At 40.8% G+C, this 19403-nt stretch overlaps 1 protein-coding gene across 3 annotated transcripts; it reads left to right on the top strand.

The window, feature by feature from the left end:
- Positions 1-1630: 1630 nt before the first annotated feature.
- On the top strand, positions 1631-10399 carry LOC115135584 (chordin-like protein 2). Of its 3 annotated transcripts, none has more exons than XM_029670425.2 (11): positions 1631-1811; positions 2250-2362; positions 2627-2720; positions 2817-2962; positions 3228-3321; positions 3427-3488; positions 3812-3980; positions 8101-8289; positions 8364-8552; positions 8678-8764; positions 9091-10399. In XM_029670425.2, the coding sequence occupies exons 1-11, from the start codon at positions 1664-1666 to the stop codon at positions 9213-9215; spliced, it is 1416 nt and encodes a 471-aa protein (XP_029526285.1). In that variant the 5' UTR covers positions 1631-1663; the 3' UTR covers positions 9216-10399. The 3 variants fall into 3 exon arrangements, with proteins under 3 accessions (XP_029526285.1, XP_029526283.1, XP_029526286.1); XM_029670423.2 differs by having other exon boundaries at positions 8678-8770; XM_029670426.2 differs by lacking the exon at positions 1631-1811 and adding an exon at positions 1840-2052 and having other exon boundaries at positions 8678-8770.
- Positions 10400-19403: the final 9004 nt, after the last annotated feature.

The raw sequence follows: 19403 nt of genomic DNA, 5'->3' as shown, positions 1-19403 counted from the left end.
GTCATTTCTCCCACGCAAATGAGTCCCTTTCCCAGTGAAAGTATAGAGGATCGGAGCACAGCCATATGAGGGCCAACAGTTGGTTGCTGAGAGTTTAGCCTTTGTCTGTTTTTGCTCTTTACAAGGAAAATAATTTGTTTTGCGACATCTAGTTGCAGTAAGGAATTACTGCATATTTTGTTATTGGAACGTTTTTGTGTTGTTTTTTTAGTGTTGTTTTTTTAATGTATGTAACCTTTATTTAACTATGCAAGTCAGTTAAGAACAAATCCTTATTTACAATGACGGCCTACCGGGGAACAGTTAACTTCCTTGTTCAGGGGCAGAACGACAGATTTTTTACCTTGTCAGCTCAGGGATTCGATCCAGCTACATCATGTCTTTGTTATAATTTCATTGTTGGTGTCATATTCATGCCGAAGTGTCTCATTTAAAGACGCAAAACACTGTTTGGCATCGGACTGCCTATAAACCACTGTTGTGTAATCTCGTCTGGTCAAACTGAATCAGTGAGTCACACTTAAATGAGGATTGGAATGAGTTTCCTATGCTATGTGGACATTGCTGTGCTGTCGTTGTTTTATTCTGTGTTTTCCCCCATGCCAAGTCTGTAAAGATTTCAGCATGAAGGCATCTAGCAGTTTGAAAGTAATCGTTTTAATCCCTGAATGTTTAAATAAATGCTGGAATAATGTTGAATAATAGTCTTTCCTCTCGTGTCCCATAACATTGCAGTGTGTTGGTAGCCCTACTAGGTGCGTTCGCCTTTTAGGAGGGAGGGTAGATGTCTTGAGACAAAAATACATTAAGGCCTAAAAGTATCTTTACATACGTTTTACTGCTTTGAGACCTAAAAAATTACACACTGTCATTTCTAATTGGGCAATTCTCCAACACGATTTACTGTGCATCGGCCCTTCAGTCTTCGTCTCACATCTGCAAATTATCTTGACAGCGGAAGTGAGCTTAATCTTTTTCACTGCCATTTCAATTCCTCAACCATTGGACCCAGTTGACAGTTGCCGTGGCCTCTCTCTCTCTGAGCCTCAGACTTTGTGTCCCTCCACCGCCGCCCGAACGCTGGTCGTTCCGTTGAGCAAACAGCGCCACTAGCGCACAGGTTCCATTGTGATCCAGTAGGAGCTTCGGTTCTCCCTATCGAAAGATCTTATCTGCCTTTGAATCAATTCAATTCAATTCAAGGGCTTTATTGGCATGGGAACATGAATCTTTAACAAATAAGCAGCGGGCTGTTGACCTCAAGGTCATGTCATTTCCATTATGACATCATAGGCTCCCATCCCATTTTGTATTATGACATCACAGGCACCCATCCCGTTTTCATTAGGACGTCATCGAAATGTCTAGTTAGGGCTACTGTGCATTTTAGAGACAAAGTAAGTCTGCTTTATTTCTCCAAATAATTAATTGACAACATAGGGTTTATTCCTACTGTAGGCCTACTTGACAACCAACACCCATAAGATAATTTAATATACTTGTATTAATTCTCATCCTCTATCTGTGAAAGCATATGCTTTCAACGTCCTGGCGACCTGAATTTTGACAGCATCACGTCATTCATTTCACCCCAGTTTATAAATTGGCATATTCTTCCTGTAGGAGGCGCCTTCGTGAAAACCAATGATAAATTCATGATTTTATGGGGAGTTTTACACGGTCCTGGGGTTTGCTGTCGCAGTTGCTGCTATTTCATTTCATATTGACAAGCAACATGAAGCATATTTTCTTATTAATTTGCATACGTATGTTCGTTGGTTGTGGCGGTGATGTTATAAGAACAAGGAAAGGTAGGACGGACGGCCTGCAAATCTAAAGTTAAATCGTTACCTGCAACTGATGAAATGCGTCTATGATGTAGTTAAAAACAACATTTAACATTCTGAGATTTACTATATGAATACACAACAACCGCTACTTGCGATGATCTACGCTTGTGTCGTTTTTAATCTTCTGACTTTCATCATTGCAACTTTTTTTTCTATATTTGGCAAGTGTACACAGTGCGCGTATTTCTGTCCTATCTATAAGGTTCGTGTAGTATTCATACAGTAACTTGTTTCAGAACTTTGTTTAACTATCTTTATTCCCGAAGGCGTTATATTTCGATGAGATCAGTCTCTTTCATTTTCTGTTGATGAAAACTCCTGCTTTGCTTCATATGGTAAACGCTTCAGCTGCTCAAATGATTTCTTACCTTCCATCCTTCCCTTTTGTTTTGCACCCAGTGTCTTCAGTTTTCTGTACTTTCAAAGAGAAAACGTACAGTCCAGGAGACAGCTGGCATCCTTATCTGGAACCCTTTGGATTCATGTTTTGTATGCGCTGTTCCTGCACTAAGGTACTTTGCCCATATAGTTAGAATACGCCATTAGTCCGTTTAGTCTCATCTGTGGGTTAGCTTAATACAGTATGAACACACAACACTGTCATATAGACTACTGTAATCAAACTGTCTGAATCGGAGTGATATTGGATCGTAGGCTACTGCATGCTGAGGATTTAGGCTACACGCTATCTATTATACTGGCAGTCGCTTGAAAAGATTTTGGTGGGTGGGATTTCAAGGTATGCCTGTAAAACATGCACCGTTTCCCTCTCTTAGACAGGCCACGTGAAATGTAACACAATTAAGTGTCCTACTCTGCAGTGTGAGAAGCCAGTGACTGACTCCGAGCAGTGCTGCCCTCGCTGTACAGGTAGGATCAGACATTGCCATTACAATACAACAAGAACAACATCCTGCTTTGGCACTCGTGTACATTTTTTTTTTGTGCTTGCCATTATCTCCTCAGATGAGCCTAGGATTCCAGCTGGCCTGAGAGCCCTGGTGAAGTCCTGCAAGTATAATGGAACTATCTACCAACCGGGGGACACCTTTGCCAACCACGACCTCTTCCCATCTCGCCAAACCAGCCAGTGTGTCATGTGTACATGTTCTGTAAGTCACACACTCTCTCTCTTCCTGTAGTTTACGGTGTTGATGTTTTACAATGGAGGCTTTGACGTTACAGCTCGTTATTCTGAGAATGTAACTGGGAGTTTTTCCTCGTGTGTCATATCTGACGACTTAGATATGACCTAGCCATAATACTGGAGCTGTTAATGTAGCTACAATGCCCGGTGGGAACCAATGCCACCCTATTCTGCAACGTCTGACATCCCTTCTGTCTCTCCTTCACCTTTTTGTCCACTGTTGTTTTTAGAATGGAAATATCTTCTGTGCTCTGAAAACTTGCCAGCCACTGACCTGCTCCTCGCCATTCTCAGTCCCAGATACCTGCTGTCTAGTGTGCAAAGGTGTTAACGTTTTATTTCTTGCAACATCAGAGTTGCATCATACTTTCTGTTAAAGTAAATATCAAAGTCAACAAGTATGTCTCCTGTTAATTTCTCTGTGTTTAGATGGCGGCATTAATGGGGACACATCAGTGGAGCATAGAGGCCAACAGCTGAACAGAGGCGTTGTATGTCTTTTTCTGTTCATTCATTAATGACTCTAGTATTCTAGATTTGTAAAACCGTCATGTCAACAAACAAAAAAACGACAACTAATGTTTCATCTTCATTTGTGAGACATGCAAATCAACTTTGATGAAACCGTGTGCGCAGGGGATTTTGATTTGAGGGGAGGTATCTGTACTGTCCATATGTCCATGTTCATATCTACCTGTGTTAGTGTATTTTAGAGGGGGGGGGGGGGGGGTTTAACTCATTGGCATTGGAACTGCACGTGAATCAAAAATAACCCCGTAATAACTGTGTCTATTTGTGTCCGTGAATATACAAGAGGCATTCATTGGACCAGTGTGCTGGAGAGCAGCTCCAAGGGCGCTCTGTCCGTTCTACTCCATCCACAGTCAGGGGTACTCCCAGAGGCCTGAGCCTGCCCAAACTCCACTTCAAAGGTGCTGCAGAGACCACCGTGAATTTCCTGCTGCAGAAAAACCACCAGAAGGGTGAGAATTTAATGACCACCCTACATTGATAATAGACTTATTGATAATTCTCCTATTTTCAATGCCTACAATAGGCGACCGGTTCTCTGGTCATTGAGCAGTCCATGTAACACAGTGTTTCCACACGCTTGCCGAATCTTTGGGCCATGTCCCCAAAACTCTCGACACAAAACACAAAACCACAAACACAAAATGCTAAACTCTACAAATCTCTAGCAAAAGCAAACACTGCATTCAAAACTGTTTTATCTCTTTCCAAAATAGTTTTTTTTGCATCAAAATCATACACACACGTCATGAATAGATCTGTCTACCAACCAACAACACATGGATGTGCTCAACACAAAACACTACTATGAATATCCCATCAGTAGGTTTATGCCTTTTGCATTTTCAGTGTTACACTGTAGCTGGTTGTAAAAGGTTGTTACAGTAATGTATACCTACTCAAATATACAATATTAAACACACACACATGCAATACCGTAACAAAAACATTGTCATTTATTTCCAACAATTGTGTTTTGTATATAACACTTTCCATACCCAAAAGGAGAAAACCAGGAAAAAAAATAGGTAAGATAAAGGGTTTTCTGTACAAAAATTAAAAAAAGGAAAGTGGCTCATTCTTTCAAAACACAAAAAGACAAAAACACGTGAAAAATGTAAGGAATAAGACATTAGGCTGCATCCTGCCTCCTATTTGGGTCTGGCCACAGCACCTCATCTACAGTCGTGGCCAAAAGTTTTGAGAATTACACAAATATTAATATTCACAAAGTCTGCTGCCTCAGTTTGTATGATGGCAATTTGCATATACTCCAGAATGTTTTGAAGAGTGATCAGATGAATTGCAATTGATTGCAAAGTCTCTCTTTGCCATGCAAATGAACTGAATCCCCCCAAAACATTTCCACTGCATTTCAGCCCTGCCACAACAGGACCAGCTGACATCGTGTCAGTGATTCTCTTGTTAACACAGGTGTGATTGTTTAAAGAGGACAAGGCTGGAGATCACTCTGTCATGCTGATTGAGTTCGAATAACAGACTGAAAGCTTCAAAAGGAGGGTGGTGCTTGGAATCATTGTTCTTCCTCTGTCAACCATGGTTACCTGTAAGAAAACACGTGCCGTCATCATTGCTTTGCACAAAAAGGGCTTCACAGGCAAGGATATTGCTGCCAGTAAGATTGCACCTAAATCATCCATTTATCGGCTCACCAAGAACTTCAAGGAGAGCAGTTCAATTGTTGTGAAGAAGGCTTCAGGGCACCCAAGAAAGTCCAGCAAGTGCCAGGACCATCTCCAAAAGTTGATTCAGCTGCGGGATCGGGGCACCACCAGTACAGAGCTTGCTCAGGAATGGCAGCAGGCAGGTGTGAGTGCATCTGCACGCACAGTGAGGCGAAGACTTTTGGAGGATGGCCTGTTGTCAAGAAGGGCATCAAAGAAGCCACTGTTCTCCAGGAAAAACCTCAGACTGGTATTCTGCAAAAGGTACAGGGATTGGACTGCTGAGGACTGGGGTAAAGTCATTTTCTCTGATGAATCCCCTTTCCGATTGTTTGGGGCATCCTGAAAAAAGCTTGTCCAGAGATAACAAGGTGAACGCTACCATCAGTCCTGTGTCATGCCAACAGTAAAGCATACTGAGACCATTCATGTGTGGGGTTGCTTCTCAGCAAAGGGAGTGGGCTCACTCACAATTTTGCCTAAGAACACAGAAATGAATAAAGAATGGTACCAACACATCCTCTGAGAGCAACATCTCCCAACCATATAGGAACAGTTTGGTGACAAACAATGCCTTTTCCAGCATGATGGAGCACCCTGCCATAAGGCAAAAGTGATAACTAAGTGGCTCGGGGAACAAAACATCGATATTTTGGGTCCATGGCCAGGAAACTCCTCAGACCTCAATCCCATTGAGAATTTGTGGTCAATCCTCAAGAGGCGGGTGGACAAACAAAAACCCACAAACTCCAAGCCTTGATTATGCAAGAATGGGCTGCCATTAGTCAGGATGTGGCCCAGAAGTTAATTGACAGCATGTCAGGGCGGATTGCAGAGGTCTTGAAAAAGAAGGGTCAACACTGCAAATATTGACTCTTTGCATTAACTTCATGTAATTGTCAATAAATGCCTTTGACACTTATGAAATGCTTGTAATTATGCTTCAGTATTCCATAGTAACATCTGACAAAAATATCTAAAGACACTGAAGCAGCAAACTTTGTGGAAGTTAATACTGTACATCACAAGCCATGTTCTCCCTGGCTAAACAGCAGGGAAAGAATATTCTGGAGTGACGGATCCAGCCTCCGAAAGGCCCCACACAACTTCACCACATGCATCCTCCATTGCCTGGAGAAGTGGCATGCGTGTGAGGGGATGGCGTTCATACACCTTCCATCGCCAAAAAAACTCTTCAACTGGATTTAGGAATGGGGAATATGGTGGGAGGTATAGAACAAATTGTGGGTGGTCGATGAACCAGTTGCGGACCAGAGCAGCCCGGTGGAAACTCATGTTGTCCCAAGAGACAACATAACTGGACTGCTCTGGTCCACCCCTCTGCTCGGCTGGAATGAGGATGCCATGTAGTGTGTCCAGGAATGTGATGAGAAGGGCGGTGTTGTAGGGACCAAGGTTGGCATGGTGATGGAGGATGCCTTGCTGGCATCGCACGGCTGCGCACATGGTGAAATTCCTTCCACCCTGTCCAGGGACATTCACAATGGCACAGTGGCCAATAATGTTCCGTCCCCTTCTTTTGGCTAGGTTGAAGCCAGCCTCATCAATGTAAATATAAACGTGCAGAATTGAAGCGGCATCCAGCTCCAAGACTCTCTGAAACAGACAACAATGTGACATAGACCGAGAGTGGTCAATGTGGTGAGGCACAATACACTGGATTACAGTACTGTAATGTGTCTATACAGTGCTGATATGATAGTAAAATCACAGTATATAGTACTTGCACATATTCATAGCGCTGTTCTTTAACGCTCTGAGTTTCGCTGAAATGGCATCCTGTAGACCCGTTTCATCCGGATTCGGTTGCGTTGTAATACACGGTCCAATGTTGACAAGCCCACCTGGTGAGTGTTATTGTATATTGTGTTGTCTGCAATTATTTGGTTCTGGATTTCTCGTAGTCTAATGGTGTTATTTGCCACCACCATGTTCACAATAGCCGGTCTCCTGTTCTGGTGTGAACAGCCGGTGTCTTCCACCATGGCCTGGCCGTCTCTCAGTTCACAAATATGATATTATTGGTTACAGTAAGCTAAAATAATCTATTTTCTTTCAATATGAAATGACATTACTGTAACATTGGCCAACAATCACTGAGTAACAAAGGCCTTACTGATATGTCCGACTGCAGTATACTACAGTATACATACATTAAGAGCATAGTGTAGATGGTAGGTAACTTACTGGTTCTCATTTCTGAGTGTACGGATGATGTATGCAACCGTGTAGCGGCTCAGATTGGGCTGAACTCTCTGCCCAGCCTCCCTCATACTCAATCCATGGTTGAGCACATGGTCAACCAATGTCGCCCTGATATCATCTGAGACAACTGTCCTTCCTCATCCTCGTCCTCCTCTTACTCTCACTCCTTCACCTCTAGCTCTTGCTTCACCATTGACTTCCATTGTCCTCTAAAACAGGAGAGCTCATCTGTGGCCTTTTTATAGTGCTATAGCTCTGATTGCTAAGTGAGCAATTCAGCAACTAGTGTTTACACCTGTGAGGAGTGGGTGTTGCCAATTGGTGTATAGAGCCTGGCATTGTGATTGGTGTTGCTTTCCAAAGGGACTAAAGAGATTTTCATTTTGAATGTTGTGCCTAATGTTGAAAACTGTGTAGTGTTTTGTAAAAAGTGTAATATAGAATTGAAAACTGAGTGTACAGCAGGAATTGTGCTTGCAATTTTGCAGACTTGGTTATTAAGGGATTTGGTACACGAGTTTCAGGTTTCTGTGTTTTGCGGTTTCAAGTTCCAATTGTTGTGTGTAAACAATTGGGGAAAAAACTATATAACCCTTACAGCTTTGTGATTTGTAATAATATTTAATACAAGAATGTTTTTTTTTTTTCATTTTTCTCTCAGCATGCCAATACAGCGGCAAGACCTACTCTCATGGTGATGTGTGGCACCCAGTCCTGGGGAAGGTCCTGGAGTGCATCCTGTGTACCTGTAAGGATGGCATGCAGGACTGCAAACGCCTCACATGTCCCAGCCAGTATCCATGCCAACATCCCATGAAAACCGAGGGGAAGTGCTGCAAGATTTGTCCAGGTAGTAGTGAACAATCATTTTTTTCACCATAGGTTTTTGACAAGACAAGTAATCTCTCGGTTTCTTGCCCCTAGAACTTAAAGCTAAGAGCAACGGGACTGACTGTTACATGAACACGAATCTTGGACATGACCATAACAAACTCTCGGTGTACAAAGTTAAGCCGCCGTCAAAGGATCAGACCGAGGACACCGTTAGGATAATTGCTATTGAAAGTCAAGGGACTGCTGAAGTTGAAGTGCAAGTATGGAAGACTGTAGGAGGTAATAGGAGGGGGGGGGGGGGAGTATTAGAGGGCACTAGCATGGCAGTGTTAATAACAAAGTTACAGCAGTGGATTACCTTACTATTCGGAATATCACCCATTTTATATTTTCACTTTTCCCAGGAGTTTTACAATTAATGGAAACGGGAGAAGTTCTGAAGAAAGATCTTCTAGATAATCCAGATAACTACACTTTACTGGCAACATTAGGTGAAGGTGAGTTTATGTGATGTTTTCCAGTAATTAAAAGTAGAATAGTCCTCTAATTATAAATCTTGTAATCCTTTTAGTTTCTTTTAAGGAGAGCTTTTCCTTGCCAATGTGAATAGTTGGGCAATACAGCTCAAACCATTTGTAGACATAAGGTCATAGACTAGACATATTGTAGACCAAAGGAAATTTCATTTAATTTCACCAGATTAAAAAAACAACTGTTTTTCTCTTTGTCAGTGACCATCTTGTTTCCTGCTGGGGGGGGGGGGGGTTGCTTTTTGTCTGTTGTTGGATAGCCACATGTCTTTGTTCTTTTTACACAGAGACTTGGAAAAGATTCAAGGAGGAAGAAGACGATCAGAAGAGATTTCCCAATCCCAGGACCTGTGAGGATGGGATCAGGGAGGTAGTGAAGTTCTTGTATCCAGACCAGCTGTGCTCATCTTAACTTTCATTCTCTGACTTTGAAGTTACATATTTACTACAGAGGACATCGGTGGAAAATCCACAGCATTCATATCTATTTCATTAAACATGAAGCAAAGCATTGCTTAATGGTTAGAGAATAACAAGCTTTTGTTTCTTTTTAAATGTCAACATAACTCATAACAATATGATGTCCCATATTCTCAGTAACAACATTGTTGGTAGCATTTTGGTAGTAGAAGACACAAAAATAGGGGAGAAACTGCAATGAATTTAAAGCATTTATCTCATTTTTGTTTTATGGCATGCTGGAATACAGTAAATCTGGTATTATCTAAAAATACAGGTGTACATGTATATATTAGAAAAATACTGCCAACTGGCCATAGCATGTTTTTATAGAGTAGACTATTTTCACAATCACTTTACTCTTCTGCTAAATACTGCTGTTTGAAACCATATGCCTTTTCTGAATGTACCAAGAAATATTAATCAACATATTTATTGTAAATACAAATATGTTAACATATGTAATTTTGGCAGAGTGTATAATATTGGTTTGTTTGATATGTTTGTTTGTACATTATGTATACATTTGAGTGTGTACTGGAAGGTCCTTGTTTTGCTTTAGCTCATTGGGCTATACACTAGTGATTTCTGCAGAAAATGTGGGTTTGTTATCTATGCATTGGTATTGCCCTGAAAAAGTGTTCGTATGTATTCTTTCATGAGAGTGATTACTTTGGTTTGGGGGAACCACTTTCCATTATGTTCTCTGATATATTTGTCATTATGCTAGGTCGGTTTTCTACAGGCAAATTTTCCATATGATTCTGTGCGATTTCAGTGCTTGATGTATGTCTTTCCCTTTTGCACAGTTGCGAGGCGTTCTCGCACGTAACGACGAGGCTAAAAGTTATGATATTGTTGAGCTCTACCTGAGGCGAGAATTCCAGCGCAAGACGGGCTGTTGTTTCTCCTTTGACTATCCTCCAGTGAACACAGTCGACCAGGAGGATTTCGGCTTTATAAATTGTGCCTGTAATTTGGCTTTGTTCTCCAGTGTTATAGTTTGTTTTCTCAAGGGTTATAATGCCCTAACGGAGATGAGCACAACAATAGAGCACTGTTCATTTGATTTGATATATATATAAGTCAGGAGTTGGAAGGACACCAACATTTTCCAATAAAGAGAACTGAAGAAGAGATGTCTCTGGAATTAGGAATTATATTGAAAAATAAGAATAATATTGCTGGAGGCCCCAGTCTTTTGAAAAAAAAAAGGTGTAGAGCACAACTGTAACAGGATTGTCAAATAGTTCAACATAATTTGATTATTTGCAGGATGTATAATCTACCAAAACCAAGAAAAATAAACCCTTGGTCTTTAAAAATGGAGGATATTATTGCTGTTTTTCCTAGCACATCAAATACCTATTATGACAAGTGACTGAGTATGTCATTACTGTTCTACACACGTTGAGATAGCTGGCTTATGACCACATCATCTGAGGTCCATGTTTGCCTTTGAGTTGAGTTGCCCTGTGAACAGCTTGTCAACAGGCTTGTTTAGGTCAACAGGCGTAATAATAATAATAATTTAAAGGCCCCATTGTCCCTGTGCCATATTCTTTGTAGTAGACTAGCCGTACATAGAGTCCTGTCGATATGGGAGCAGTGCACCGACTTGTGACTAATATCCCTCCTCTGTGAATTTCAACAGTCCACTCTCTCCCGTCACAGCCACAATGACTCATTGTGTTGGCCTCACACATTGCGCCAGACAGTGCTGCACATCTCTCACTAAAGGCCTGACAAAATATTTTGAAACAGAAGACAGTCAGTTGTAGACCTTAATAGTTTCACAATGAAGCTGTGATTTATTTCTGCTGGCTGTTGGACTTGACAGTTCCTGGCAATATCTTTTTTGGTGAGGTTCAAGGTGGTCCTCCTCAATGAAGAAGGTAGATGTGTCCTTTTCAGCTTCTCCATTATAAACCCTTCTCCATTATAAACCCTTCTCCATTATAAACCTTCTCCATTATAAACCCTTCTCCATTATAAACCTTCTCCATTATAAACCTTCTCCATTATAACTCTTCTCCATTATAAACCCTTCTCCATTATAAATCCTTCTCCGTTATAAATCTTCTCCATTATAAAACCTTCTCCCTTATAAACCTTCTCCATTATACACCTTTCTCAATTATAAACCCTTCTCCATTATAAACCTTCTCCATTATAAAACCTTCTCCCTTATAAACCTTCTCCATTATACACCTTTCTCCATTATAAACCCTTCTCCATTATAAACCTTCTCCATTATAAAACCTTCTCCCTTATAAACCTTCTCCATTATAAACCCTTTTCCATTGTAAACACAGCTTATTTCTCTTCCAACTTGATATGTTATTAGTATTTGCTATATGCCAGATTGTAATGTTATATTTTGAGAAAGTAACTTAATCCTGGAAAATAACGCCAAGTCCAGCATCTCTCATTGTGGCAGTTAGTGGACAGGGTGGTGGAGCTGACAGTTTTAGCACGTTTTCACCTAAAGATTATATATTATATTGCTGGTGGAAAATCTTGAAACTTTTAGCATTTATGTGGTCTGTTCATTTTTTGAGTGGACGTTTCAAATTCCCTCTAAGTAGCATTTGGCCAATTCAGCTATGCATGATTAGTTTTGGCTCAGGCAATAGTAACAGCTGGGGGCAGTTAGTGGGTATAAATCAGCTAGTGGGGTCAGCTCTCTGTAGGAGCATGTCTAGTCAACCCTGCTGCTGCCCATCGTTAAAGAATATGTCAGACCAGAAAATTCTCCCAGACCTGAAGAAAACCTCACTAGATGTCAAGTAAAATCAAAGGTTAGAATCGGAAGTCAGAATAGTTACTGTGCTCACCACAATACCTCTATTACATCTGCATTTTGAAATATTCCCTTCTCTGGTGTTTTATTGAAAAGTGTCTCAACATGTGGTGTGGCAACAATACATTATTGTACTCTAGGTAGCTACAGTATATAGGCCTACTGTACGTGCCCACATCTTACTATCCTAAATGTAGCCATTTCCTGTGGATAACGGTGCTACAGCGAGCTGTTAGTTGCAGTCGATGGAGGTGAGCAAACAAAAATAAATATCAGCAATATCTGCCCCTAGGCTGCTCCATCAGATGGTGCCTCACAGATACCGTGTTTGTGAGGAACTGAAGCAGGCAGTCTTTTGATTCAAAACGAGCCAACTTGTGTTCAGTTAATTCATTCCGATAGGTGTGTTTGCTTTCATAGCTGGTTAAGGTGTTCAAGAGAACCCCTGAGTTTATGCTTCATCAAAATACTTCCGAAATCTATTGAGGGCACTGTTTTTTACACCCTTCCCCTCTCCTTAATTAAGTTGGCCCCGATCACTTCAGCTGATGATCAGGGCGGTGCCAAGAAAATATGGACAACACTGGGATTCATGTCATAAACACTTCCGTCATTACAGCCTCTTTCCTGAACCCCACTGTTAGAGGTTCACGTTTTTCAAACACACAAACATGCTTGTAATGGACGCATGACTGACAGACCAAGGTCACACTTCAGAAGAACGACTGTTGTTCAAAAGGGTTTAGGAACAATGGAGCACAAGGTTACAGTTATGGAGGCATCTATTTAAAACATGGTCAGACCACTCAATCACTCTCCCCATGATTACGTACTAAGTGTACTACAGTTTCCAAGTACTGTATACTTGTGCATCAAAAAGACTATGATGAATGGGGGCAATCTTGAATTAACTCATTTGGCACATTGATTAATGAGTGTTAGTGAGGCAATTAGCTGCCTGGCCTCAGAGCCAAATGTATTGTTTCAGCCTCCCCACACAGTAGTATTCTCCAACAACTCTTAGGTCTCAATGTAAGAGCCCCCCCCCCCCCCCCCCCCCCCCAAACAGTTGTATCCAAACAACTCTCAGGCTTGATTGCAACGATTAGGCCAGATGTGGAGATACTGGCGCACACAGATACACTGAAATGGACCCGAGGATATCAATTCCGGAAGATCCTCCGAATCCTCAATGCCTTCATCGACAATGTGTCTTTTGGATAGAGAGCAGAGAGGTTCTCTCTTGCCAGATTCTATTAAATCGCCAAGTCCTAAGAGCACGCATTGAAAAAAAACCTGGTTTCAATTAATGATTTACTGTTGAAGAGTTTTTCTAAAGAGAAAGAATGGGATTATGAAAGTAAATGACCGGTGCATGTTTATTTGCATTAAACATTGTTAGTTGACTTTGACTTGAACAAGAACTTAAAATAGAAATAAAAACAACAAAATATGTTTTCTCAAGTGCTTGGTTGTAAGCAATTCACAGCTTCATGTTTCTCTAAGATCTGGAATCAGAGAGAGAAATCTGTTAAGTAAATAATTTGTTCCTGGCAATACGTGCCTTTGCAATTGAATCACTAGTATCAAGAAGTTGAGCAGTGACTATGCTAGTAGTCAAATGTGTGCTGTATTTGTATAGTGTAGTATGTCCTCATAATGTAGACATACTTGTATATTACAGCATGCTTTACCTTGGGATAACTTCATACTTATGGTTTTCTGCCAGGCCTTAAAATAAACATAAATATAATATGGAACAGTCTTTTATACACAAAAACAAACAGGAGGGAAATTAACCGTCTAATAACCTCCAGATGTCCTCTGTAAATCATAGGATTTCATGTATTTAAACATACAGGACCGCAACATACAGGTAGCTGCCAAAATAAAGGAAACACCAACATACAGTGTCTTAATAGGGCGTTGGGCCACCACGAGCCAGAACAGCTTCAATGCACCTTGGTATAGATTCTACAAGTGTCTGAAACTCTATTGGATGCCACTCTTCCACTAGAAATGCCATAATCTGGTGTTTTTTGTTGATAGAGGTGGAAAACGCTGTCTCAGGTGCCGCTCCAGAATCTCCCATAAATGTTCAATTGACTTGAGATCTGGTGACCATGGCACATGGTTTACATTGTTTTCATGCTCATCAAACCATTCAGTGACCACTTGTGCCCTGTGGATGGGGGCATTGTCATTCTATGGGGTATAGCCATGGTAGCCAAAATAATGGCCCGCCCAGCATTTTTATACAGGACCCTAAGCATGATGGGATGTTCATTGCTTAATTAACTCAGGAACCACACCTGTGTGGAAGCACCTGCTTTCAATATACTTTGTATCCCTCATTTACTCAAGTGTTTCCATTATTTTGGCAATTACCTGTATTTTGTCTTCGTATGCATGGCATCTATCATAGATGTATTTCTACAGGCAAGTGATTTTTAATCATCTTGTCCCTGTAAGAATGAAGTCCACACTTTTAACACTTTTTTTACTCCAACATTTGCAGGTAAATTACCATGACATCTTTTCTTCGGATTTCGTCATGCATTTCTGCTTGTTAGAGTATGAATGTATGTTCGGTTTTTGTATGTGAGCATTGACAGAGATACTTGTAATGAAGACTGGAGAACAACAGACAACATCATATTTAATTTATTCAGAGACTAGCACGAAATCAAGTGCCCAATGCCTGTTTGAATATAATTATTGATTTATTCCACCTGGGCTTAAAAGTGCATTCCACATCTGCACAGCTGGAGTATAATTGAAATCGTACGGTGGGCAAGACCATGAAATCAAGGAGAGGGAAAGAGCAAGGGATGGACAGAGAAACCAAATTGTGGAAAAAACGGAATAGTTTGGGGTTTGAAATGACATGGACCAATTTGGGTGCACATTCAGTAGGGGAGACCGGGGATGGTTGTAACACTTTTCACCTTTTCATCAGTTTCTCAGAGATCGTTTGTGGTAGTGTGTTCACAACTTGATACAAACAACCTACACCTGTCCTTTATCAAATCCTATCAAATCACATTTTATTGGTCACATACACATGGTTAACAGATGTTAATGCGAGTGTAGCGAAATGCTTGTGCTTCTAGTTCCGACAGTGCAGTAATATCTAACAAGTAATCTAACAATTCCACAACAACTACCTAATACACACAAATCTAAAGGGATGGAATAAGAATATGTACATATAAATATATGGATGAGCGGTGGCCGAGCGGCATAGACAAAATTTAATAGATGATATAAGATACAGTATATAGATTATGTAAACATTATTAAACACAAGGTGTGAAGTGATACAATCTACCCCATGGTCTGGGTTAGTTGTAACAGTGCTTGGGGTGAATTGTAACATTGAAAAAGTGCATAAATCATGACATGCCTTTATTGAGACAATGAGAGCAACATTGCCATGTTTAACATTTTGTTTGGCAGAAATAATAATACATCTAAATAATAAAATGTTTATTATTTACCCTCCACTAAATGGTCTTTCTCAACAAAACAACAACTAGGCTGAACTAAACACCTGAACGTTTCTGGTGCGTGTGTTTTTATTTTACCTTTATTTTACTAGGCAAGTCAGTTAAGAACAAATTCTTATTTTCAATGACGGCCTAGGAACAGTGGGTTAACTGCCTGTTCAGGGGCAGAACGATAGATTTGTACCTTGTTAGCAACCACTAGGCTACCCTGCTCTGTGTGTGTGTGTGTGTGTGTGTGTGTGTGTGTGTGTGTGTGTGTGTGTGTGTGTGTGTGTGTGTGTGTGTGTGTGTGTGTGTGTGTGTGTGTGTGTGTGTGTGTGTGTGTGTGTGTGTGTGTGCGTGTGTGTGGCCACAATGCAGAAGTTTTCCTCGTTGGAGGAATCTGAATCTTCTGGTTCAATTTGTTTTGTTTTTGTTGTTGTTCAGTGTGGTTTGTTTTGGCTTGCTTCTTTCCAGCTATTTTTCTAGGCAGGGAACAATTTGCCTTTTGAGTGCTTGAATGGGTGTACATCAACTGGGTTGAAATCAGAAGAGTAATCAGGTGTTTCCAGCTGGCCTGGAAGGCAGTTGGAGAGGTGGCCTGGAAGGCAGTTGGAGAGGTGGCCTGGAAGGCAGTTGGAGAGTTGGCCTGGTAGGCAGTTGGAGAGGTGGCCTGGAAGGCAGCTGGAGAGATGGCCTGGAAGGCAGCTGGGTAGGTGGCCTGGAAGGCAGTTGGAGAGGTGGCCTGGAAGGCAGCTGGAGAGATGGCCTGGAAGGCAGCTGTAGAGTTGGCCTGGTAGGCAGTTGGAGAGTTGGCCTGGTAGGCAGTTGGAGAGGTGGCCTGGAAGGCAGCTGGAGAGATGGCCTGGGAGGCATCCAGAGAGGTGGCCTGGATAGCAGTGGGCACAGTTGGCATAAATCAGCTGCCCTCGAGATACACTGACAACTTCTGCTCCTGCTCATCAATGAAGACACCGTTTCCACTACGGTAGCCTACAAGCTCTCTCGGCACCCCTTCTGCAGTAGCTTCTTTCTCTCTTTGCAGAATCTGCACAGCATCACATGATATATGCCATACAATTTTGCAACCGATCTGATTGATTTCCCCTGCTCTGTTACATAATTTGACGATCTTTTCAAAGTATGGAGAGGTACTCCCCTGTCTGTCTTTCTTTTCCATGATCTAGGCATGCTGAAAGTAAAAGAAAAAATGTACCGAAACATCCAGCTTTAGTCGGGGTTAGTTGTAACATTTTCTCACAAGTTGTTCCAACTTTAGCATTGCTAACTTTCATCAAATATCTCTACACAGACTGGTTATAAACCTGATATAAGTTTGCTGAAACAAACTACAAAGTACTCTATGCCATCACAAAAACAAATTTGGTCAAAATAATTACTTTCTTACCTCAAAATGTCTGTCAATAGAATTTGCAGAGTTTATCAGAGGGACTTGCTTTTTCACGAGGGTTCAGGACTGAACTGAGCATGTGCACAGTGAATCATATGATTATACCTCGCTCCTGATTGGAGGAATTGTCCCGTGTTACAACCATCCCCGGTCTCCCCTAACACATTCATGTGGCATGGTAACACAAGACCACAATTGGTGGTGTACTTTGTAATTGACTGTATGTTACACAGTAGAGAGATCTTTAACATAAGTATTCACCTCCCTTGGATATCTTCACATTTTATTGTGTTACAACGTGGGATTAAAATGAATTGAATTGTAATTTTTTTACTCAAAATATTCTGTAATGTCAAAGTGGAAGAAAAATTACATTTTTTTTGGAATATTTTTATTCTGTATATTTGTATTGTTCTTTTCACTCTGTCATCTGGGTCATTATTGTGGAGTCACCACGATGTTGTTGATCCATTCTCAATTTTCTCCCATCACAGCCATTTAACTCTGTAGCTGTTTTAAAATCACCAATGGCCTCATGGTGATGGTATCCCTGAGCAGTTTCCTTCCTCTCCTGCAGCTCAGTTCAGAAGGACTACTGTATATTTGATGGGTCTAGGTGGTTTAATACATCCACAGCATAATTATTAACTTGACCGTGCTTAAAGAGATGTTCGATGTCTGATTTGTTGTTACCCATCTAGCAGTCACTACCCCTCTTTATGAGGCTTCAAAAACCTCACGTCTTTGTAGTTTATTCTGTGCTTGAAATTCTATACTTGACTGAGGGACCATACAGATGTTGTATGTATGAGTGACAGAGGAATGGGTAGTTATTCAAAAATCATGTCAACCCATATTATTTCACATGGTATCCATGTAACTTATGTGATTTGTTAAACCAACTTTTACCCTTGAACTAATTTATGCTTGCCTAAACAAAAGGGATTGAATACTTATAAACCACTATATTTCGAATTTTCTTTTCACTTCGACATTGAGTATTTTGTTAAGATCATTGACAAAAAAAAATATATATTAAATCTATTTCAAACCCACTTTGTAATGCAACAAAATGTGAACAATTCTGAAGTAAAGGCAATTATTGAGAAAAGTTATGTCCCTCCTTTTCACTAACACACAGCTGACACTGTCTCTTAATTTCTTTCTTTCCTTGAATTAAGTTTTAAGGAATACTTTCTTTAAAAAAACTTAAACCACCAACAGGCCAGATTGGACCCACACGCGGGTTGTATGCTTGACACCCCTGTTCTAGACTCGGGTAATTATAGAGTATATTTGATGTGCTGTTGTTGGGCTCTGAAACTTCAGATCTGCAAATAACAAGTCCTTCAAAGTGTTGCAACTTTTATTTGCCTGGTTTCCTTTGTTTTGACATTGTTTCGTTTTCATGGTTTCTGTTTCTTTGAGGATAGGTTTTTGTCAGTCTAGATGTAGACATGTTGACAGTATTGTTTTATGTACCAAACTACAATTCATTAGTCCAAAATACATACCTGCATGCCCCATCCCCTCAAAAAGATTTATAACCAACTGCCTGCTTTTTGATAGTAAATGTATCACCCAAGTCCTCCCTCACACAAACGTACCTTTGAAGAAACCTGGAAACCGTTTATCATGTTCCCTCATTGTATAGCCAAGTCTCGGAGTTGGACCATCCATGGCCTGTTTTTCCATTGCATGTGTTTGCTTAACAGTTGCCTTTTACTCATGAAAAAATAACTTATTTACTCATTATTATTTACTTTTATAAATGTGACGTTCATTATGTTGGCTCCTAAAATTACACATGAACCTTCATGTTCGTGACTCAGAATCCGTTTACACAAGCAGGCCAATTCTGATTTACCAATAATTAGCCTAGTCTTTGACCAATCAGATCAGACATTTTTTGCCAATAATTGGGCAAAAGTTCAGAATTGTGCTACCGGTGTAAACGCATCCAGAGCACCAAAAGTAAGATTGGGGTTAGTTCAGATTTTGTTCCTGGCGGTCAAAGCTGAACTACTGTACTGCGCAAACGTTGTTTCCATTGAATTTATTAAATTAATCCAGACATACATTCCCAAAGCACATGAACGTTGTTTAATCTTATCCTGGGAATTTCTGAGAGCCAGTTTCAATTGCTTACAGCCAGTTGGTTTATAAATTATCAGACTACAGCCTGTCAAAGGGTTTTCTCCTGCATCAACGTGTGTAGTAAACCATGCAGCAATCAATAACACCGCTATGGCACTGGATCAGACACTTCATTTGATTCCAAAGTGTGCTTCCAGATTCAAGCCTTGCCAACGGCTGTCCATTTTCTAGCAATCACAATCGGAGAGCCTGAGTGACGTGTCAAAACCACAGGAAGCAAACCGATTACTCACAAAGATCAGACCGGATACAGCTGAAATGCCACACCTGTATTTTCTACAC

The sequence above is a fragment of the Oncorhynchus nerka genome, linkage group LG10 (assembly GCF_034236695.1).
Source record: "Oncorhynchus nerka isolate Pitt River linkage group LG10, Oner_Uvic_2.0, whole genome shotgun sequence".
In the NCBI taxonomy this organism is placed as follows: domain Eukaryota; kingdom Metazoa; phylum Chordata; class Actinopteri; order Salmoniformes; family Salmonidae; genus Oncorhynchus; species Oncorhynchus nerka.
Note: the sequence above shows the minus strand (reverse complement) of the source record. Positions and strands in the feature narration are given on the sequence as shown.